This window comes from Sphaeramia orbicularis, chromosome 11, assembly GCF_902148855.1.
Source record: "Sphaeramia orbicularis chromosome 11, fSphaOr1.1, whole genome shotgun sequence".
NCBI lineage: Eukaryota > Metazoa > Chordata > Actinopteri > Kurtiformes > Apogonidae > Sphaeramia > Sphaeramia orbicularis.
The window spans coordinates 13,952,742-13,978,437 of record NC_043967.1 but is presented as its reverse complement, the minus strand read 5'-3'; the positions used below and the strand labels follow the sequence as shown (position 1 = coordinate 13,978,437).

Genomic DNA, 25,696 nt, shown 5'->3' with positions numbered 1-25,696 from the left:
GGTCCATCTTCAACCCTATTTCTGACTAATGACACCAGAAATGTCATTGTGTGCGCTGGCCCTTTAAATGCACATGAGCCACTTCAGGCCCCGCCCCCTCCAGGTTGTTGGCGGTGCTGCTCTGTTCTGTTCAACCAACAACTGAACATTCTAGGTAATCGGTTCAAAGTCTGGACATATTTCCAGTATGGACTACAACCGCTGCTGCTGATAAACAATTATGTCGTACTCGGAGAAATGTTCGAAGTCTTGACCTCATATGTGCAAATGTCGTGATATAACTAGAAATCCACTCCATTTTTGCCCTTATGAATATAAAGATAGCTTTACAGCACCTGGAGGATTCAAATTCAAACTTCTAGAACTATCAGGGTCCAAACACACAAATAAATGAACCAAAGACTAATAAAAGTGGGTTTAGCAAAATATGACCCCTTTAAATACAGTTTCAGCTCCTGGTCTGTTTCCAGCTGTGCTCTGTGTTTACATGAATTGTTACTTGATTTTACTTTCCTGAACTGGACAGCACAGATAAAGGACTGACAAACATAGTGTGAAACGCATCATAAGAGGGTATTCCATGAACATCCATCCATCGCAGAGGCGCCAACGTTAGCTCACACCAAACTTTGATTTTCTCCTTCGATTAAAAGCTTCATCTGATTCCTCTGCTCTTTATCGTCACATGTAAAGTGGTAGAATTACAACTGCATGTGATTTCTCAGGGGACACAGTACTGCAGTGGACTGAAAACAGAGGAATGAACAGAAGTGGATGAGGAAGTAAGAACTGACATCTCAACTGAACAACTGGATTAAAGTGAGTTGAGGCTGTGTGTCAGAGGTGCCAGTTAAGCCCAGATACTGTGGCAAAGCAGCAGGGAAGTCAATGTCTCAGCCGTTCCCACAGAAAGCCTTTTATACCCTGCAACATACGACACAGGTTGGAGTGAAGGAAGAAAAAAAGGGGGAAAAGATATGTTTTTATGCTGACCTCCATTGACACATCAGTTCACATAAACATCTCAGCAGGAGATTAAAAAAAAAAAAAGAAAATACACTAGAGAACAAGCTGATGTTCTGTACACACTGTACATTTCCCACTCGCCTCTTATCTCATAAATACACACCTCCGGCAGCTGCACACACACCTAGACGGAACTGCTTTAGAGCTTAAATAATAACGTCACAGATAAGATGTCTGGAGACCCTGCTCATCAACTGACAGTGTAAAGTATGGGTGTCAAACATACAGCCTGCGGGCCAAAACCAGCCCACAAAAGGCTCCATTCTGGCCCGTGGGATGAATTTTATGAAATTACACTCAAGATATTAATAATCATTGTAGTTCAGGTTCCACATACAGACTAATTCAATCTCAAGTGGGTCGGACCAGTAAAATACTATCATAACAACCCATAAATCAGGGGTGTCAAACTCATTTTGGTTCAGGGGCCATATTTAGCCCAATTTGATCTCAAGCAGGCCAGACGAGTAAAATAATGACTTAATAACCTATCAATAATGACAAATCCAAGTTTTTCTTTTTGTTTTAGTAAAAAAAAAAAAAAAAATTAAATTATGAAAATATTTACATTTTACAAAAAAGATGTGAATAACCTGAAAAAACAGACATTTCATTTGAAAAATTAGTGCAATTTTAACAATATTATGCCTCAACTTGTTATTTATACATGTACATGTACATTTACACACAATATTACATAAACATTTGGTAACAGGCAGAATATTGTTAAAATTTTGGAGTTTGGAACTAAAATTTGAACAATTTTTACAATATTACATCTCTTATTATTAACACAACTACAGATCACAGTGGATCCATAAATGCACAAAACATTTAGTAACAGGCAGAATATTGTTAAAACTGCACATTTCAGGTTGTTCTTATTTGTTTTCATTTATGTATTTATTTGTATTTTATTGTGAAAGAATAGTTTTGTAAATGTTAATATTTTCACAGTGTAATGTTTTTGGGGTTTTTTTTCACTTCAATTTTTTCCACATAATTTTTCACAAAGAAAACTTGTAGTTGTCATTATTTATGGGTTACTGTGTTGTTATTTTTACTGGAGATCACATTGGTCTGTATGTGGAACCTGAACCAAAATGATTTGGATAACCTGGACTGTTCAGGTTTATTTTTGCACTTTCATCCCGCGGGCCGGAATGGAACCTTTGGTGGGCCGGATTTGGCCCCCGGGCCGCATGTTTGACATCTGTGCCATAAATAATGACAACCCCAAATTCTTCTTTTTGTTTTAGTGTAAAAAAAAAAAAAAAAAAAGTAAAATTACATATTGTTTTATTAACCCTTAGGAGTCCACAGTCACGGCTCTGTGACTGAATCACATGACATATTCAACATGTCCGAGTGTCAGAAGTCGGTCACGAAGACCACTGGGGACAACTGCATTTGAAAGTGCGGAATTGAAACACTCTCCTTCTTTTTATTTAATGCTGATAGAGCAAACAAACCAGAGACATAACGTTTTAAAACTGGAGCAAACAAGCGATACAGCATTATTATAGCGATATAAAGCAAGCGTTATATTTCTGACCATATCTTCGTCATTTTTTGTCCTGTTTCAAAAAGGAAAAAAAATGGCCGAATCTGTGGATTCTAATCCACAGACTGCATTAGCATTATAGGTAAGGGTGAGAATGACCCCCACCTGAACCGGATGAGGAAACCAGGAGGACAGGGGGTGGGAGTGGGGTGAGAAAATCAGAGAAAACGCCTATGTAAAGATATGCTTTTATGTCAAATATTTGAGTATAGTCTTAATTTATTACAATTTTGATTTTATATACCTAATATTTGGAACCAATATTCACTTTTAAGGTCTTTGAAAAGGTTCGTTAAGCATCTTTGTGTTATTTATACAATAAATTATATACATTGTTTTTTAGATTTTTTGTGCATTTTTGTCCCTTTGTGTCGATATAGTAGGTTAAAGTGAAGAAATAATAGACAGATGAGATAGATGAAGTCGTGCTGAAAAAAAAGATATCAAACAAGGGTATAATAAACATTTCTTTATATAGTATATAAAGGCAAAATCAAAAGTACTCAAAAATGGCCAAAATAGGCTCAGACCCCTAAGGGTTAACTATTCTTGGTGTATTTGTAGATCCACTGTGATCTGTAAGTTGTAATGCACATGTGAAAATGAGAAGCTGCAACATAATATTGTTAAAATTGCGCTTATTTTTCTTAATAAATTTCAGCTTTTTTCATGGTTGTTCATGTTATTCACATTTTTTTAAAGGACTGTTTGTGAAGGTTATCACTCAGAAACACAGACAAAAGTTTGGAGTTGACATTGTTTATAAATTACGTTTTTATTTTACTGGTCTGACCCACCTCAGATCATATTGGGAGGATGTGGCCCCTGAACTGACAGGATGATCCATGATGTAGAGAATGAGGAAAAATTATCATCACTGCTTCAGATGGTTATACAGGGTGGGGAAGCAAAATTTACAATGAACATTTAGTTGTTTTTTCTCAGCAGGCACTACGTCAATTGTTTTGAAACCAAACATATATTGATGTCATAATCATACCTAACACTATTGTCCATACCTTTTCAGAAACTTTTGCCCATATGAGTAATCAGGAAAGCAAACATCAAAGCGTGTGTGATTTGCTGAATGCACTCGTCACACCAAAGGAGATTTCAAAAATAGTTGGAGTGTCCATAAAGACTGTTTATAATGGAAAGAAGAGAATGACTATGAGCAAAACTATTACGAGAAAGTCTGGAAGATACTATTAAAGAAGAATGGGAGAAGTCGTCACCCGAATATTTGAGGAACACTTGCGCAAGTTTCAGGAAGCGTGTGAAGGCAGTTATTGAGAAAGAAGGAGGACACATAGAATAAAAACATTTTCTATTATGTCAGTTTTCTTGTGGCAAATAAATTCTCATGACTTTCAATAAACTAACTGGTCATACAGTCTTTCAATCCCTGCCTCAAAATATTGTAAATTTTGCTTCCCCACCCAGTAGGCATGAATACTGTAACTGTGTGTGTATTTAGTACAGTATGAATATGTGTGTACAGTTTAAACAGATGTCACAGAGACGTGTCTGTGTGTGGAGATGATGTTTCCATCAGTGGCAGCAGGATATCCACACTCACACATGTTAGCTGAACCACAACCATGGACTGAGTATCATTAGTGGACAGAGGAACCGTGACATCAGCCGCTGGTATTTGAAATACCATTTTGAAGCCAGTGATTGATTTGGCTGTGACCATATTGGCTTTCTGAGGGCAAAAATTACCACAACTATATCTTAAAAGCCAAGGGTCCAAACGAATGCTGGAACTGCCTGACCAGCTGGACACAGGGAAATAAAACCACACCGACGTCATTTTAAACTTTGCACAATGGTGTTTTAAAGGGGTCATATTTCAAAACAAATAAACAGAGTTCGTAGACATTTGTGGAGGGAGCATGTCTACGATGTCCAGGTTTCGTATGAACGGGAAGATTCATACAGACTCATCGTTCATAAGAATCATTGTGACCTAGTCATTAGCGCTCTTTCTTTGACAATGACAATATTCGGTCTCAGAAAAAAAAAAAAAAAACAGCCGTTTTTGGTCCGTTTTTCCATTTCTGTCAGATAGTAGCTTTCTTTTTTTTTATTAGAAAGAGAAAATGAAACTCGATCTGTTTTTTAAATTTGGCTTACCTGTTTTGACACTGAAAAAGAAAAACATCTTGAAATTCTATTTTAATTCCTCTATTTTAAAACAAAAATCCAATTACCAACAGATACACTAATCCCTCGCCTAAGAAGATTTCTTAACTGTATTTAAATGCATTTTACAGAGAAGAGACAAGCTCTTTTTTTTGTCTTTGCTAACACTGTTTTTGCAAATGCGGTTTTTCATTTAAAAGACACACAGAGGATTGTGGGAGCTTAAATATTACAGATAAAATAGTATCCTTGAAAATTCTCTACAGGAAGGACATTGGACCAGTCCTCTAGTGGAATCTGATGTTGTAGCTTTAAATAAATCAAGGGTGTCGAAATTGCGACCCGTGGGCCAAAACCGGCCCACCAAAGGGTCCAATCCGGCCCACGGGATGAATTTACAAAGTGTAAAAATTACACTGAAGATATTAACAGTCAAGGGTGTTGAACTGGTTTTAATTCAGGTTCCACATATGGACCAATAGTGATCTCAAGTAAAATAATACAATAATAACCTATAAATAATGACCCCAAATTTTCTTTTTGGTTTAATGTGTAAAAAATAATATTACATTATGCCTATAAATAATGGCAAGTCCAAATTCTTCTTTGTTTTTGTGCAAAAAATAATATTAAATCATGACAATATTTACATTAACAAACTATCCTTTAACAATAAAATGGAAATAACCTGAACCAATATGAACAACCTGAAATTAGGTGCAATTTTAACAATATTCTGCCTGTTATTAAACGTTTGGTGCCTTTGTAGAGCCAGTCCATAATGCACATATATAAATGATAAGTTGAGGCATAATATTGTTAAAATTCCACTTATTTTTCTTAAAAACATCTTTTTTTTCCAGGTTGAGTTATGTTATTTATAGGTTATTATGCCATTATTTTACACATCCGGCCCACCTGAGATCAAATTGGGTTGAATGTGACCACTGAAAGTAAATGAGTGTGACATCTGTGATATAAATGAATCCTTGAAGGGTCTGTGATTTTGAGAAATACACCAAACACGGACAAAAAGGGGCCAGAATGTAAATGGTGAAAATGGTAAATGGACTGAACTTATATAGCGCATTTTCTACACCTTAATGGTGCCCAAAGCGCTTTACAATTCCTCACATTCACCCATTCACACACATATTCATACACCAGTAGGCGGCTGCTGCCATGCAAGGCGCTGCCAGGCTCTACTGGGAGCAATTTAGGGTTCAGTGTCTTGCCCAAGGACACTTCAACACGTGGACAGTCAGAGCCAGGATTCAAACCGCCAACCCTTCGGTAAAAGGACGAACCTCTCTACCAACTGAGCCACAGCCGCAGGAGCCGTAGGAGCATGAGGGTTCAGAGGGGTCAGAGGTGAGCATGAATGAATGTTTAAAGAGAAGTTTAGTGTAAATCAGTGGGATTACAACTTCCACATCGGCTTCATTTCGGAGCCCAAATCTTTGCTGCTTCACCACAACACACACCACATAAAGGAGTAAAGGCCTTTCACATGTGTATACTTAGTACTATTTGGTTGAATTTCTTGCAGAGTAATGTCAACTCAACTGTCTCTTTTTCTTCTCTTTAAACCAACTTCCTGGGAAAGACATGCTCCACAACTGTCTTTGTTAAAGCCTTTTCCTGCAGCTCATTTGTGATGCATAAAATATTACAGTGAAACCATCAAACTCTCCTTTGTGAAATGAATCAAAGCAAAATCAATCACATTGGCTCTTTCTACTGTTGTTTTATTTGTTAAGCACTTACAGTTTCCCCTCATATATAAAAAACTTGCTGTACCTGTTAAAGTAGGTTTTCCCTAGACCATCATACTATTGATGTGCAGTACATGCTTTTTTTCACATCATCTACACTGAATGAAAAGAGGGGGAAAAAACTATGTTACGAATCCATATTTTGCTGTCTTTTACTTTCATGCTTAATAGTTAAGATCCCTTCAGTAGATGTTGATCCAGTGTTATTTACTGGGATTGGTATGTTTTTTTATGGCACCAAACATAGCGTTAGCCTCATAGCATAATTCAGTCTTTTTTTTTCAGGTGATAGTCAGTGTTGTGCAAGTTACTTCCAAACTGTAATCAATTACAGATTACTTGTTACTGTTATTAAACAGGGTTAGGGTTAGTAATGAGCATACGTCCATGAGGCCGAAGTACTGTCTTCTGCTGTCTTGTTGGCTGAACAACAGGAAATAGAACTTTCCTGCCACATTTTTGATTCCTTAAAGCTATGGATGACTTTCATCACCAGTTTTTCATCAAATCTATAAAACTCTAGTCATAGCCTAAGTATCAAGAATTCGTAAGTCTATCCATGATTACACACCTGAATCTCTTCCCTCACAGTGAACAATTTCGAAGTGTACTCCACCATAAATAGGCCATTTGTTTACAAACAGAGCTGGTAGGTCAGTCGGGCATTTTCAAAAATTTGTCGCGATGTGCAGTGTGGGAAGCAGAACTCCAAGCAGCTGCATTATAGCCACAGCAGCAACAAACACAGAAACGGCTTCATTGCCTCTCGCTACTGCAGCTGCGTGGAGGTCCGCTTCCCACAATGCACGTCACAACAAATTTCCGAAAATGCCTGAGTGACCTACCAGCTCTGTTTGTAAACAAATGGATTGTTTATGGTGGAGTACACTTCAAAATTGCTCACCTTGAGGGAAGAGATTCAGGTGAGTGATCACTGAAAGACTTACGGATTAGTGATGCTTAGGTTATGACAGGTTTTACAGATTTAATGAAAAATTGGTGGCAAAAGTCATACGCAGCTTTAAGGTCTTGTGGTCTTTCTGTTTTGTTTTTGTTTGTTTTTTTCATTTGAGCAGTTAAATTATGGACAAAAAGTGTGTTGTAACGCAAGCGCTATTGAACATGTACGGAGTAAAATATTACTGAAAATTGATTAATAATGCCTTACACTACTGCGTTACAGCAAAAAGTAATCTGTACTGTAATGCGGTTATTCCCAACAATGGTCACAGCCAACAATGAAAAAGGAAGCAGCAGTGTTAGGAGAGTAAAGTTACACAGATATCACTATTTGGCCAAAAATATGACAGGCAATTATGCTATGAGGCTAACGATACGAATGCTCACCTCATCAATGAGTGCATTTATTTCACTTATTTTAACCATATTATCAAAGTGTAATTCAACCTGTGTATGTTTTTACACATACAGTAACAAAACGTAAAGAAAATAGCCACATATTAAGTGAAAATGCCCAGTTTTAGTCAAATATCATCAAACCCCTTGATGCAATACACTTGTTAAATCAACTGAATTACAGACAAAAGTCCACATTTCAATCACATATTGACTGTTTCAAATACGTATGGAGCTGACTAGGTAGGAGATGAAGACCAGTCAAAATTAATTTACATTCAAATCAAACACATAGACATTCTGGATGATAAAAGTTTTATGAGAAAGTTTTTCTACTATTTTTTTCTATTTATTCTCGCTGCCTAACATCACACTGGACCAATTATCATGGTTATTCCCATGAGGCATGTGCAGACTCACAGCTACACCGAGAGAGAAAGGAAGAGGACTTGTGTGGTTGTGACTAAATTGTACGTAGGTCCAATCACGCCGAAGGATAAAATCTGGAGCATCCTGTGAACTATACAGACAACTCTGTGGGCTACGGACAAAAATGTCAAAAGGAGGCGTCATGGGAGACAAGGAACACAGATGTAGGCAGAAAAAAAAGAGACAAAAGTGGGGACTAGAGGGAAACAAACAGGTGACAGAAAACACAGATGTGCGTCACGAAGCAGTTAGCAGATCAGGTTTTACTGAACTGTGGGGGATTGAGGCAGAAAACGTTTCTATAAATAGAGTTTGTTTTGACAGGCCGGTTCTCCGGTCTGAAACAGCTCGTCCTGACTGGTCTCAAAAGGACAACTACTGCAGAAATGGTGCTGATGACGCCACGGGAGCAACACCATCAACACAACACTGAATTCATCACAAAGGAGGACTTTGTATATTTTAACACGAATAATACTCAATTATTCAACCCACCAAGACTGACTGTTTAGTTTGTATGGTTTAAAGGTACTTTTATAACTATGACCTTACAGACAAACTGTTTTTTACCTTAGATGTGTTGTATGTGTGTTTTACTTCTGTATATGTTTTACCTCCGCCCCCCAAAGGGGAGGCAAGGGGTATTGTTTGTGGTTCGGTTTCTTTGTTTGTTTGTTTGTTAACACTCTAGCAGCAAAACTATTAGTTGAATTCATACCAAACTGGGTTTATAGATTGCCAGTGACCCAGAATAGATCTGAGTACATTTTGGGAACAGTACATCAAAGTTTACATTTTTTATGAATTCTTAAAATCTTTTTTTTTTCCCCATTTACTTATAATGGGTGAAATTTCAAATGTCTATAAAAACATCAATTTTGTTTCAATTTGCTTCAAACTTGGCACATATTTAGAGGCAATTGATATGCTGACATCAGCACATGCATAGACCTGATGACATCAGCTGGATCGATGCCATAATAAGCTACAATATGTGCAAGAGGCGGGGTTTGTTGTGCCTGGAGCCACTTGTTTGTGTTGGTTTTAAGATATTTTTACTGTTTTATTCTTATTTCTTATCTTTATTGCTGGGACCTGAGTAGACATTTCATTCTTTCATGTGCTACACTGAATGAATGACAATAAACGAACACTGAACCTTGGAATATACACAAACATTTTCCATCTTTATTTTAAAGTCTTTGGTGTCAACTTTACATGTTGCCAGTCTCTTCTATTTTGCACTGGCATCATACATCAGTGAATACGTTTATATGCACAATGATATTGCCTTATTATTGACAGGGTTCCTACAGGTTTCTACAAGTTAAATTTAAGACTTTTTAACACCTTTTTAAAACTACTTTGAACAGAATTCAATGGCCATTTCTCAGCCTACTTTACGCCCATATTGCACAAGGTGCAGCAAGCTTCAAAGCCGTTCCCCTCCGCTCATGTCAACCAGGTCCAGAATGATCTTTTTTCCAACCAGGCATTATTCAAATTGAATTACCCATAGTTACTTTTCGCTTGTGAGCCATCCCATAAAGTTTCCAAAGTCAGCTTTCTCGAGCTAACTAACGTGTGTTGGCTGAATGTTCTGTGATCATTTCTCACCGGGGACTGCAAAGTGATCTATAACTGGTTCCTAATTTCAATATAAATTGTCGGGATGGAACGAATGGAACTGAGTAGACCAACGTTACTTTCTTTGCAGCTTGGACATTTCCCAGACACATTTAAACTGTCATGCGGTGGTGTTTGTGTTAATTTAGTTGAGGGTTTTAGTTAGGGGGGTTTTTTTTTTTTTTTTTTTTTGGTTATGTCTCTTCCTGTTTTATGTTGGTGAAGTGGTTTATCTTCCTGTTTTGTCTGCACTCTGTCTGACTTGTCTTTGTCTTCCCTAATGGGCTCTATGTACAGCCCCACTACTTCCTGAACTTCAGGTGGGTTCTTTATTTCCTGTCTTTCATTATTGGACACACTGATTAGTCCAGGTGTGCCTAATTAATCAGTAGTCGCAACAAGAAGTAGCAGACACACCTGGATTAATCAGTGTGTCCAATAATTAAAGACAGGAAATAAAGAACCCACCTGAAGTTCAGGAAGTAGTGGGGCTGTGCATAGAGCCCATTCCCTCATTGCCTTCACCTGGTGTCCTCCTGTTGATTACCCACACCTGATTGTGAGCCCTGCTCTCCCTACACATTCTCCTCTCTCCCTTTGTCTGTTGTCAGTGCGTCGTTCATGATACCTCTGAGAAGACCCTCTAGACCCCATGAATCTTGTTTTCTCGCTTCTAGTATTTTGCTCCTCAAATTATCCGGTGAGAGTATAGTACACCTAGGCTGTTTCTTGTTTTTCTATTTTTGTATAGTTAGTAATTGAGCACTTTTGCTCCCTCCTTTGGTTCCCTTGTTTTTGTATTTTGGATTCTTTGTTGAACTCTGAAGATCGCATTAAATTCATTGAAAACTAGAAGCACTCGGAGAGCGCAGACCTCCGCCAAGGCTGATCAGTGCCCCCCCCCCCCCCCCCCCCCCCCCCCCCCCCCCCGTGGGCCCCCCCACCCCCGATCACCACCAAAATTTAATCATTTCTTCCTTATCCCATTTCCAACAAACCCTGAAAATTTCATCAAAATCTGTCCATAACTTTTTGAGTTATGTTGCACACTAACGGACAGACAAACAGACAGACAGACAGACAAACAAACCCTGGCAAAAACATAACCTCCTTGGCGGAGGTAACCGTCACAAGACTAAGAGTCTTGTGCATTTGAGTCCATGCTAGTGTGTCATGCCTTAACATAAAAACAACACAACGAACAAGTTTACGGCAACATAATTTAAGACCCACCATATCAAATTTAATAGATTAGATTATTTGTCCCAAACTTTGAAATTAAAAAAAAGAAAAAACAAAAGCAAGAAATCAATTACATATGCACCCATCAACGGTCATTAATCACAAAAACAACTAAATACTATAAATTTAACATAAATGTACATATGTATCCACTTATAATACACAGTTTGAGAAGGGACAGAAAAAAGCAAAAGTTTATCTAGTCCTGCTCCTTCCTTACTTGAAGTGTCAAATTCTTAACCGAATAAATGTCCTTCATTGGGTATCACGTTAAAGTAGATAACAATACATAACTAGTCACAGGACCTGTGTATTGGTTGCATCAACATTGCATTGTATACCTTTTAAAGACTTTTTTAAGGTAAATGCCGATTTGTAAATTCAAGACTTTTAAGACCCCACAGGAACCATGGGTTTAAATGTGCGATGGCATTGCACTATTATTGAGAATATGACAACATTCTGATTATGCTTTCATGGAGCCCATAATTGGTAGCGGTGCCCCTGTATTTGCAGTTTATTACATTTAAGGGGAGTTATTATGTTTGTGGGGTTAACATGGTGTAAACCTTTTAGAATAAAATCAGCAAGAAAATATTATATAGCTATGGAAACACCTGATCCAATCATTTCTGTTTCTCTCCCTGCAAAGACTTCACAGGTCACAGCGTAAGTTCCTGCAAAACTAAACTGTGGCTTTGTTGGAAAGTTTTCATGTGTTTTCTAAGTTGTGAGAAATCTTATGATAATAAGGAGAAAAAAAAAAAGCTAATTATTTTCCCACATTACATTGTGATTTCATCACGGTCATGTTAATAATAAAACAATAGAAAGCCACTTCTTGTTCCGAACTAGTTTTCATGTGTCAAAAAAGTCCCATTTTAATTAAGTGCTTTGAGCATGTAAACACACCCTCAGATCAGCATCTATGTAAAAAATGAATTTGTAGTCTCTGATCGGAATGATTTTAGTGAAAACATTGTCTGTGTAATGGCAGCCACTAATGACAGTTTAGCGCTGCATCACAGGCACTTAAGAGGGCCTGTCAGAGTTGTTTCTCTTTTTAATAATAAGAACACTGTATATTAAAGAACAGCACAAACTGTTTCTGCAATAGTCTGACTAGTACAAATCTACAGATCTGCACTGAAGCAGGAAAGTGGTTTTCAGGGCCATAAAAATTTAGAATTACTAGTACAAATATCAGCCACACATCTCAACATGAACTGGAGATGACCGTGAAATCCTGAGATGGAGGTTGAGTTTGTAAAGACGGAGGAGGTTCCTACCGCTGCCTGTTGTCTCTTCAGCTTGTCTCGGTACTCCTCCAGCTCCTGCAGGTTCAGCTCAGGCGGGAGTTTCTGATCACATACAGGAAAAATATGCATGTTACTTTACAATATGTCCTCCTACACAGACAAACACAGCAAAGACTTTAACAGCTTCCAAACAACTCTTCCAAACACATTCATTGCAGTGAAGCCTTTTGTTGGACTTTCTTCTTCAGGTCACGGCACTGAACTCGCTGTTTACACATCTTAAAGATTTCCCACAAAACATTCCAAGACGCTTTTAATTGTGTGGCTCAAGATGTGAGTGGGAGTCAAAAAGTTCTCAGACAAGTGTTATACATGGTGTCCACAAAGTCTCTTTATAATTAAAAAAAAAATGGATTACAAAAGCAATTGATGAGATATGCTAATCAGATTTCTTCTATGTACTAAGTGGTTATCGATGTTTTTAATCACATTGCATTGGTCCATTATTCTTCAACAAGAGATCAGTTACTGCAAATTTTCACCGTGACCTTTTGACTGAATATCAATCAATCAATCAATCAGTTAGTCAAAATTTATTTATATACAGTAGTGCCAAATCATAACAAAAGTTATCTCATGACACTTTACATATAGAGCAAATCAAAACCAGACTCTCAAGCCAATTTACAGAACCCAAAAGAATCCTCCAGGAGCAAAAACTAGTGTCACCACAACTGGATGACCTCCAACCATCCATCCTTTTCCAGGTAGATGGTGCACCACCAGACTGGGGACTGCATGTTGGTGGGTTCTAAATAAAACATTTCCAGACCGGTGGATTGGAGGGGATGGTCCAATTCCCTGGACACCTCATTCACCAGATATCACTGCCCTGGATTTATTTCTATGACATTATGTTCAAGATATCATGTACTGAACAAAGATACAGGACATCAACGACCTGAAGTACAAGATCACTGATGTCATTGACATCATTGATGAGTCTATGATACAGACAACATGGAAACAAATCCAGTACCGTCTGGATGTGCTTCATGTAACTAATGGTGTCCATATAGAGGTGGATTAAATGAGGCAAAAAAAACTTCAAAATCTACTTTTCATTTTGTAGTAATTTCCAGAGATTTGTCTTTCATTTGCTTTTGTAACAAATTCATTAAATTGTAAAGAGACTTTATGGACACACTGTAATTTCAAAATATGCAGTCGATAGTCCCAGCAATTCTACAAAGAAGGAATCTACCAACTGAAACATAGATTGCAAAATTTTCAGACTCTAATGAAGCTTATGTAGAAAAATAATTTAGTTATTTTGATGAATAAACTTGTTATGACATTTGCCTGGGACCTTTTTGACTCTCCCTCATACTTTGGTTGGCTCCTCCTCCACTTAACCCTTAGGAGTCCCTGGAAGTGTCGACACATCCTGATGACACAACCGATATAAGATGAATAGCAGCGAGACGGAGCCTCGCTGAGTCTCCGTTTCAACTTGTGTGGAAAGTGCAGATGTCAAACTAATACTGTGAAGTCAACTGTGTTGAGAGGAAAAGTAAAACTAGACTCATGATACACAATATAAACATCATTTTCAGCAATAGTGTCATCATGTTTGGCGAGCGTTTGGTGCAGGAAGAGATGATAAAAACGGGCTTCTAAGAGAAGTGCTTGCATGAAAAAAAAAAACATGTCACCGCATTCCAGTGCTGGAAAAGTACATCACATGGACCAATCAGAGAAGTGCATGCTTCACCATGTGTAATTTGGTTGATGCGCAACCAGAAAAGTTGTGGAAGTAACGGCAACGGAAAAGACTCAGCAATAGGATAGGATTAGCAAACTTCATGATGTCAGAGATTTGTGCATATTTAGTGTTTTTTAAGTGTATAGTTAGTGTGTTGTGCAGTGTGAGTGTGCAGTGTAGTTGCTGTAGTTATAATAGTTGTATATAGTTTTTTGAGTTGTTAAAATGGTTCATTGAATATGTTTTTTGATTGTATTGTGACACCAGATTGTTTTGGAAATAGCTGTATGTAGTTTTACTAAAAAAATGCCTGAGGCATTGCCAGCATTTTCATTAAATAGCAGTATGTAATTTTGTTACATGAGACATTTGTACTTATAGTTATGAAGTTTTCTATTTCTATGTTTATTTTAAGTTATAAATTGGTTTGTTCAACATATTATTGGTGAAACACAGTAAACAAAGTTAAATTTTTTCTTACTCGGACTTCATGTTTTTGTGTGATTTTAGGTTAAGAGTGTTAGTACAGCATGTCAAATGAAAACAGTAACTGTACAGTTACACAAGTGAGGTTGTGCTGAAAAGAAATTTGACAAAATAAGGCAAAGTTTTTTAAGGCAAAAGTTTTTGATGAGAGATATGAAGGCAAAATCTAAAGTCAATCAAATCAAAAAAGGCCAAAATACACTCAGACTCCAGAGGGTTAACCAATAAAGACCCAAGCATCCACCATCAAACAAAACCATCAGCTGATCTAAACTGTTTAATGCCTGTTGATCCATTAATCCTATCAATACATGTAAATAATTGGTGTAAAATACAGTTTGCCATCTTTTCATGGTCATCAGATATGACCCATTTGGACGTTCAGAGGCTCCATAGTAAACGTGGAAACACCATCATTAATTCACAAGTAAAACCCATGGAGTTTGACAGATGACAGTGGATGGAGACACTTGTGTTATATTCAGTTAATGACATATTTTGATGAAAAAGTCACTTTTTCTTGTTTTCTCTGTTTTTGATATAATAACCCTGAACTTTACTCTGAGCTTTAGTGAACATCCGCATAATCAGTAAATTAAATACAGGAAAATACATGATTTATACTGAAAAAATGCAAACTACAGAGGACAATATTAGAATAAATGGTGATAAATCACTTAAGAAAGGTTAGATATAGAGAAAAATTCATTTGGGAACTGTCATAAAAGTAGTACAGGGTCATAATGGGTTAAAAAAAAACAAACAAAAAAAACCCAAAAACAAAACAAAAGCTCTCAATAAACACACTTTGCCAGATCATGAGTCAGATTAGTCAAGGAGGTAAAGGGATGTTATTTAGTAAACAGAAAACAAACTCCGCTCGTGAAAGAAGATATTACAAATCCATGGCCCAAAGGATGATAGGTAATTACTTTCCCCTTGACTGAGAGTCTCATTTCAGAAGGTGTAGCAATACCAAGATAAATCTAATGAGATTTCACACCCTTCTTCTGTTGAGCGGATGCAATCCATCAATCTGGACGTCAGTGGATGCATGCAGCTCAGCAGAAGTGTAGGAGACAGCAGCTCAGGTGAGAAGAGCTTTAACGCTGCCAGTCAGACAAGGTTCAAAGCACTGGAAACCATATTTATTCACATCAGGAAGCCAATATGGGTGTTATCAGAGCGACGAGGACGTGCGGGGGATTGACAGAGTAATTATTTTATCACATGAGCGCTAGAATTTAAGGCAGAGTCACTGTGGTGCGTTCAGGGGCTAACCTGCAGTTCGTGCTGCACCATGTCAAAGGAGTCGTTGGAGAAGTAGACCTCCTCGATGCTGTCGATGATCTCCTGCTCGGCCTGAGGATCGATGGGCTGCTCCCGTAGCTCCCGCATCTCCTCCTGAAGTAAGTCGAGAATAAAATTAATAAAATAATCAAGAAAATGAAACAAATGGAACAAAATGATTGAGTAAATAAATACAAAATCGCAGAAAAAAATTTAAAAATGAGCACAAAATCAAAAAATAATTTAAAATGAACAAAAATGAAAAAAAAAAAAAAAATCAAGGAAATGTGCAAAATATTCAATAAAATGAACAAAATATTCAAAAGGGTGAAAAAAAACAAACAGAAAAAACTCAACAAAATAAGCACTAAATTAAAAATGAATGAAAAGTGAGGAAAGTAATCAAGAAATAAATAAAGAAAAAAATCAACAAATCTATTGACAAAAAAATCAAGAAAATGAAGAAAAATCAACAAATTGATCAAGTTCACAAAATAATCAGGAAAATAAAGGAAAAACGCACTACATCAAAAAGTTTAAATTGGCAAAACATGACCAAAATAAACATCAAATTAAATCTGAAAACTTTTTCACATATACAGAGTAAGCAACTTATTTCCTCCTGAAATAAGTCAGGAAAGGCCAACAGAGAAAGAGAGAGAGAAAGAGGTGGAGAAAGTGAGTCAAAGGCAAACAGTGACCACGGGGGAATTAAAAAGTGTCCTTGAACTAAACACTCACTGAGGACACAAACAGTAAAAGGTCCAAAAACACTGAATTGCATCATTTACCAAGTAATGAAAGTACAAACAAACAATCTAACAGAAAAATGTCATGACAAAAAGAGAGAAAAGGGGGGAAAAAAATGAGCGTATTTGCAACAGGAAGGACACTAGTGGGGGAAAAAAACCCAAAAGGGTAGATGGGATTAAAGGAACAAGAGGAACAGAGGAGTTTAAAGACAAAGGTGAAGGGCTAAAAGTGAAGAGAACAGAATTAGAACAACACAGAGAACAAGGGGCAAGGAGAGGGAAAGGGCAGATGTAAAGCGAGGTGGGGGGATAGATTAAAGGGGAGGATTGCAGCTCGTTTCAGTGGTTGTCATGGACGATGGCGAGGGACTTTAGAGGAAAGAAGAAAAGAAACGGAGGGAAAACATTTTCTTTACAGACATCCGCCTTCAGAACCATCTCTGAGAAACATCACAGCGTTATTGATTAACACGGTGTGAATGTGCCACGTGGGTGTACTTTAGATGAGGGGCTTTAACCCCCCCCCCATCGGCTTTAATGAGCACATATAATGTCAGGACCCATAACACAAGTATAGTGAAAGATACTAAAAATAGGTGCCGCCAGTGACAGTAGTCGCTTTTCCATTGACCCTCAAATTGCGCAAATATAACTTGCACATAAAAATTTACCTAATGGGAAAACGACAATTTCGCCAAAAGCCTCATTTTTCCATTAAAAGTTTCTGCACTGGCAAGAGGTGGTTTTCGGGTGTAGCGCAAATGGTATATCACACAAAACTGCAATGGAAAGACCTTTTTTCGCGAGTAGAGTCAGGTGAATTAAAAAAACGGATGTTGACGTACGTTACAACAAGCGAAGAAGAAAAAGAAACATGTCGTGGAATGTGTGGACACACCAGGAAACCCAATCATTTTTTAATTTAGTACGAGATAGAGCGGTAATATATAATAATAATGAATATATCTGTAGATCAACACCATATTTATGTTCGTCGCCATGTTTATGGAATGACTTCTCGTGTCATCTCACAATTATAAATAAACAAATCATCGCATTTATGATTTAATGGAAAAAACGACATTACGCACTTCTGTTTTTTCGACATTTAGTAAATATCTGTTAAGTTTTGCACAGATGTCCAATGGAAAAGCGACTATTGTGAGCCTGGAATGTCAAACTCATTTTAGCTCAGGGGCCACATTCAGGCCAGTTTGATCTGAAATAGGGCTGGGTAAAAAAATCCATTTAATCGATTTTGGATTAATTTCTTTTTAATTTTGTGTAATTGATTAATGGTGAATGAGATCGATTTTTCAGAGCAGGACTGCAAGTAAATGACCCGGAAACCGCCGACGTGGAAGCACAGCCGGGGTGTTGGTCATGCTCGCAATGGTTCTGGCGCAAGAGGTACGCAGAGGAAGGGTGGGGAAAACCCCTCTGCTGGAGGTTCTCCCGGCCTCAAACTGGAACCCACAGTGTGGAGGAACTGGTTGGCAGAGGCGGGTTGCAGAAGCCAGTCGTTCTAGAACTATTAACTTGGATCACCTGTGGCTGAGTGCGGAGTCAGAGGAATAGTAAAACGGAAATCACGAAGCTCCGCTTACCCACCCTCCCCCTCCAGTGAGTTTCTTGTACCAAGGGCCCAACATGATTCTGTTTCTGGGGGGTCAAATTGGTTGCAGTGCCCCAGGGTGATAGTAATGTGCCTTAATGCTTGAAGCACCTGGTATAAAACAGACTAAAAATAACGAAGAAGTCCGTTCTGAGCCACTGTAGAAACATGGACATGTTTGTGTCCTGTTCGTTATTTCAGAGCAGATTCAGCCATTTACTGCTGAAATGTCAGATTTATTTCCTTTCTAATATCAATATTGATTCTGTGTTTCATGGCTGCAGTAGTCAAATAATCAAGTTACAACTCAAAATTGTACTATGGTATCACTAAATGAATCTGAATCAGTCAGTTAATACTGAATTGAATCGAATTGAATCACAATTAATCAATTCAGAACCTCATGAATCGAAATCGAATCGATTAAGGAAATTGGCCATGATACCCAGCCCTAATCTGAAATGGGTCGGACCAGTAAAATTATAACATAATAGCCTATAAATAATGACAATTCCAAATGTTTCTTTTTGTTTTAGTGCAAAAAAAACCACATTAAATTATGAAAATATCTACATTTACAAACTATCCAAACAAAAAAGATGTAAAAATGAACAACCTGAAAAACTGAAACGACCCATGACTTTCAACATGGATTAATCTCAGCTGATGAAATTATTTTTTGGTGGGGTGCAATATGCAAGTCAGGTTTCAGCTGCACTATAACCACATATCACCACTAGGATATGCCAAAGCACATGCACCACTATTTTAACATATTAATTTACATCTAAATAAAAATACACAGTCAGGGTGTTTGCTCTTTATCCAAATAAAAATTCCAGACTTTTTCAAAACTGCTATTTTTCCCCCCAAACCTTGACTTTTATACTTGCTTTTCTGCTTTACTGGTTGAGATTGTACCTGTTGTGTTCAGTAGAAAAGTTCATTTTAATTTTAAGCATATTAATGAATGAATGCATAATTCGCAATAACTGATGTTTTACTGACAGAAACGTTTTCAAAACATATGAAAATCACAAAATTGCATGGATATCACACAAACAAGTTTCACTGGAATCGTTCCAGTATAGATCAGTTGGTGAAATCATATCTGGTTTTTTATCCGTTTTCCTCATGTATTACTTATTTTACAAGATTATGTGCCTTTGAGCACTCTAAAATTCAACTATGACAAACTGTTTTCATATTTTAGTAAGACTTTCACACAAAATTCCAGACTTTTCAAGACTTTCAAGACCTGCACAAGCACCCTGACAGTATGTGTTTTCAGTCGTTTATTTTTATATGTAAATTTCACCCGTCTATCCTTCAAACATGCACATTTTTCTATGATTCTATTGTTAAAGTCAGGCATGTCCCTCATCACTGTCTTTACCACTGATAGATGGACAATGCATTTGGACCAGGGGTGAAGGGAGTGCAGGTAGACTGAATGGCATTAAAAAAAAAAAACGAAAATTAACCTAAAGGCTGAATGATAATATTGTTACCATTTGTGCTGATGCCATATAGAATTGTGACCCCTTGGAAATCTGAAAATTGGTCACTTTTCTATATAGAATTGTGACCCGCAGATCAGTTATCTAGTATGAAAAACTGACCCACCCCATAGAATTTAGACCCTTTATAAGAATTTGTACTGTATGTTCATAAAAATGTTCTAACACATTTCCATATCATAACAAGCTTAAATATACGTGTATTATTTGAAATTTTCACCAGAAACTACTAAATTAATTAATCCATACAGCCATTGAAGTATATAATCTGAGTTCATTTTAGAGTTGCTGGACATCATAAACATGAAATCTACCACAAATTACATCTTCATCAGCAGCATCTGCAGCCATTTCCAGCCAGTCTTCACTGTTTAAATTCAATTCTTACAAAATAACAATATCTTACATTACTCTTTAAATATGATACATAGGGATGGGAATTGAGAACCGGTTCTTTTTGGGAACCGGTTCCCAGTACCTTAATTCCTTGGAATCGCTTGCCTGCCTGCTTAACGATTCTGCTTATGGATTCCGCCTTCGTTGCACATGCATGATGACGTCACATGTACGCTGCATTGCCCTTGTTCAGAAACACTCCAAACCATGGCTATATTTCATGCAAAAAGATGACACCAGGGACACTTGGAACACTTGCAAAGCTTCCATTTCTTTAAAGGAGGGGAATCCCTCCAATATGCTCAAACATTTGTCCACAGCATGTGATTAATTTGCAGGAATGTCACATGTTTGATATGCTACTTAGCGACGCATGTGAATCTAGTGGCAGAGCAGAGCAAACACCAGGGCGACATCCAGGCCCAGTTCTGGGGTGGGGGGACAACAAACATGCTGCCCCCTCAAATAAAAGTTTCTGAAGGTAGGGAAAAGTAAAATGAGGTGCACAACAGCAGGAGACACAGAGGAATTAGTAAAGAGTCGTAAGTTTCACTTTGTACAGTTGTATGGTGTAACACCCCCTCACCGAACTGGACCCAGTGTCATCTGTTATTATTATTTGTGCATACTGTATATGTTATATTATTATTCCCTCATCCAAAGAGAATCGATAAGAGAATCGATTAGGAATTGGATCAATAAGCCAAATTGATAATGGAATCAGAACTGTTAAATTCTTATCGATCCCTAATGATACAGTTATAATCATCATATTGTAAATACTATAAATGCATAATTGTGATGCATTGAACATTGTACCAGTGTATATATTTGGAATACCATGTACTTGTACATTTGTGCAATGCATGATTTTTAATACATTTTTGTGCTTTTCATAACATGTTTTGTGTTTATATATATATATATATATATATATATATATATATATATATATACACACACACACACACACACACACACACATACATACATATATATATATACATATATATTAGGGTTGTGCAATTAATCGAAATTCAATTACGATTTCGATTATTACACGCAACGATTACAAAACTTATGTAATCGAGAAAAAACGATGATTAATTTTGAGTCGTTTTAATTCACGCGCACGCAAGCTACCATGAGCTGCTCTGCCCCGCCCCCCTCTAAGCTACTGCTGCCTGCTAGCCGGCAGGTCCACCCCAAGAGGAAAGTTGTACCTAGCGGTCTGGAAAAATGGCAGGACAATCACAGCAGAAGTGCTTGGTAAACAAAAAAGGCAAGTCAAATTCAATTGTATGGAATCACTTTGGGGTTGATGAAGAAGACGAAGAGCAAAAACACATCACGTACAAAAAGTGTTTCGTAGTTGTGTCCGCACCGACCGGTAACACAACAAACCTTTTTAACCATCTAAAGTTTAACCACCGCCACCTTTATCATAATCTTATGAAAAACTAAAACACATAAAAACAACTGCGTCTACAACTTCATCCGCAATGCAATCTTCAGTTTCCGAATCTCTTTACGCTGCAACTCCCGTATTAACCTAACCTAACCCGTATAACCCTAACATACGTCTTCTAGATGGCTGATGTATACAGAAGGCCTTAACTGAAACCTCACGGCACGCCACTGAATTTACTATGTTTCATACTACACTGAACATACTTGAATTTATAATTTGCACTTTACGTGAGCTTTTTTTTTTTTTTTTTTAATTGCTACAGTTCTATGGCAAGTCTATAGCAGTTTAATTACAGTGCACTATTTATTTACAAAAGGAAACATACTTGAATTTACAGTACACTTATTTGCATTCAAAGATTTTTTTGTTTCGTACAAAAGTGAACATACTTTGTTTTAGTGGTTAAAAGCTTTATTTATGTTTAAAGAGTATATTTTAGATTGTTTTGCAAGAAAAAAATAAACAACTTTAAGGTTAACAAATAATCGTTTTTAATAATCGTGATTTCAATTATTGCTAAAATAATCGTGATTTTTTTTTTTCTATAATCGAGCAGCCCTAATATATATTTATACACAAATACATACACACACACATATATATATACATACATATATATATATACACATACATATATATATACATATATATATATATATATATATATACACACATATATACATACATATATATATATATATATATATATATATATATACACACATATATACATATATATATATATATATATATATATATATATATATATATATATATACACACACACACACACACACACGCATATATACATACCACCATTTTATACAAGTGCATCAGAATTTTGATGTGTATTTGCTGTGTATACAATGACGAAAAAGAAATCTTAATCTTGGGATTCGAACCCCAGCATCCCGTATCATAGACAGTAGTGTTACCGGCTGAGCTATCCGCTAATACAGGGTGTCCCATAAGTCTCCATACATAGGAGACATAATAGATTCCATGGTTCTAACATGTATTTCTTTATATTTCTTCTTTATAGTTCTTCAGCAGTGGAGGACACGCATTGAAATGTGTTCCTGACAAAATGGCAGTCATATAGAGCATATTATATAAATAAAAATGGTTTATGTCAAGAAACGTTTATTTTTCCTATGTATGGAGACTTATGGGACACCCTGTATATAGTAATATATAGTGGATTTAATCAAATTAAATCACATATACAGAGAACATCTTCACTGTCAGTGCATGGAAGTAAGTGGAAAACCTTCATTTAAGAAAATGCTGACTCCAATTTCCTGCTTGCGATCAATATGTTCAGGCATCAGCAGGTTAAAGCATATTGGCACTAAAAATAGACCTAATGCCTGGGAAGGAGGTGAGCTACAATGGGTGTGGAATTATAGGATAAAAGCCATCCACACACAGAATATTCATCCTCATCTCATTACGTTAATGTGAAGGAATCTGACTGGATGAGACAAAGCGTGTTACACACCTGCCTCCACGCAGACACTTTTCCCAGCTGCGATCAGGGAGAAGTGTGAGGTAAACCAATGAAGTGTGTCACCTACGTAAGTGAATCCGCTTCTGTGGGTGAAGCGTTTGTCGTCCTGCCTGACGCTCATATAAAAAGAACACTGCAGTGAGACGTTTAGAGTGAAACTAAACACTGATTTCATTCACCTACAGAAACAAATCCCCTTCACAGTGGTAAGAAAATGCACATGAAAGGAAGTAAAGCATTGAACGGCTGTTTCTGTTCTGCATGGGGTCTTTGCACGCCGCCGTGCACAGATACTGTGGATGAGCGTGCAAGTTGGGAGTCAGGTAAGAGAGTGAGTGGGCACCCTCGGGGGGAACTGTGTGGGTGAGAGTGCAAGATTGGAAGGGGAAGGTTTTAGAGAGAGGCGATGAGCACGTTTCTCCATCAAAAAGGAGGTGGGTGAGAAATCAAGTCAAATGAAAGGGGAAGAGAAAAGAGGAGGAGGAGGAAGAGGAGGAGGAGGAAGAGGAAGAGGAGGAGGAGGGGGGAGTGACTCACCAGCAGCTGAAGTTAACCCATAAAGACCCAGGGATACTTTTGAAGTAGTTCCCAAATTCATTTTTCCCCCTATTTAACCTTTCCTAAGTGATTTATCTTCATTTATTATAATATTATCCTGTGTGTTTTGTATTTGCCACTGTACATCATGTATTTTTTTTACCTGTGTTATTCAAAGGTTAAGCTGTTACATCAAATGCATGCATACACAGACTGACCATTTATGAAAAAATATCAATTGTATTTGCAAATGACCTGCGTCTCCTGTATTTTGTTTAATGTTTCTTATATCAGTAAAAAGCAGCACATTACAAAAAGCATTGTCTTATTCACTTTGTGTCTCTCCCTCTGCTGAGTGACATTAAAATTCATGACAAATGCTCAGATGCACAAGCTCATCTAGTGTGGAAACACAAAAAAGCAAAACAAAACAAAAACATAATGTGCGCACACTTGAAAACCCTGAGCCTGACTTATCAGGCACACTACTGCCCCCAGTGGCCTGACTTATCAGTGCATGAAAAAGGTTTTGGACAGACAGATGGATGACCAACTAACGACAGTACCCTGCAGCCAGTGTGGCCGAGGGTAAAAAATGGCTTAAATTGAGGCAGGAGAAGAGTGGTCTGTTTAATATGCAATGGATATATTTGGTTGAGAAAAAACTCATTAGCACATGAAGACCCAGTGCTACTTATGCAGCAGTTTCCAAATAATATTTTCTCTTTATTTAACTTTTCCTAAGTGATTTATCACCATTTATTATATTATCCATCTGCATTTTGCATATTCCACTGTAAATCATGAATTTTCCTGAAAATTCTAAGTTTATTACATCAAAACAGAGAAAAATGAAGAAAAAGCGATGTTTTCGGCAAAGATATCAATAACCGAACATAAACAAAGTGTCTCCATTCACCGTCATTGATCTAACTCCATGGGTTTTACTGGTGAATCAATGTTGTGGAAGATGACAGTGTTTCCATGTCCAAATGGGTCATATCTGATGACCATGAAAAGATGATGAACTGTATTTTACACCAATTATTTAGATGTATTGATAGGATTAGTGGACAGGACAGTCAACAGTTCTAAAATGAAATTGTTTAACACTGTTTAACACCTGAAACACCATCATGTTCAGTTACACTGATTCACCAGTGAAACCCATGGAGTTGAATAAATGACAGTGGTTGTAGACACTTGTTTTATGTTCAATTAATGATATATTTTACTGAAAAGTCACAGTTTCTTCAGTTTTCTCTGTTTTGATCTAATAATCTTTGAATGTACTCTGACCTTTTATGACAACCTGCATAATCAGTAAATTAAATACAGGAAAACACAAGATTTTCACTGAAAAATACAAAATACACAGGATAATATTATAATAAATGGTGATAAATCACTTGGGAAAAACATGAAAAATCATTTGGAAGCTGTGACAAATAATAGTTGTGGGTCTTTAATGGTTAAAATCATATCCATCCAGACACACAGATAACATACATTTAGCGCCTGGTTTTGGGATTTAATGTCAATATTTGCTCATTTTCTTTATTTTGATATAACGTTGTGAAAGCCAACAATCTGAGTTCTTATCTTTTATGTGGTCAGAACATGACAGTTAACCCATAAAGACCCAAACATCCACCGGTCGTCTGTGGATGTTTGGGTCTTTATGGGTTAAAGCAGAAAGGAAAACACAGAGGAAGAGGCCAAACACAAGTGACTGGTTGCATCTCTCCTGCCACTCCAGCACAGTTGGAACTCTTCACCTGCCCTGTGTTGGTGGATTTCCCTCCTTTTTCCTCTGTGTTCCCGTGGAGCCGAACTCTAAACATTAGTGAGTGAGTCATTGAGAGGCTCCCTTAGGTTAAATAATTCCTTCCCTGACACTGTATAAACACAAAAACAAAACAGACACCC

The 25,696-nt window shown here is 37.2% G+C and overlaps 1 protein-coding gene across 2 annotated transcripts in view; it reads right to left on the bottom strand.

The window, feature by feature from the left end:
- Positions 1 to 25,696, bottom strand: part of vps50 (VPS50 subunit of EARP/GARPII complex) — a 303,387-nt gene that overhangs the window by 260,443 nt on the left and 17,248 nt on the right. For both annotated transcript variants that reach the window (XM_030147934.1, XM_030147933.1), the window contains exons 3-4: positions 15,958 to 16,080; positions 12,456 to 12,527 (exon numbers count right to left, since the gene is read on the bottom strand). In XM_030147934.1, coding sequence (XP_030003794.1) covers positions 12,456 to 12,527; positions 15,958 to 16,080 — 195 coding nt within the window. The remainder of the gene's footprint in view (positions 1 to 12,455; positions 12,528 to 15,957; positions 16,081 to 25,696) is intronic.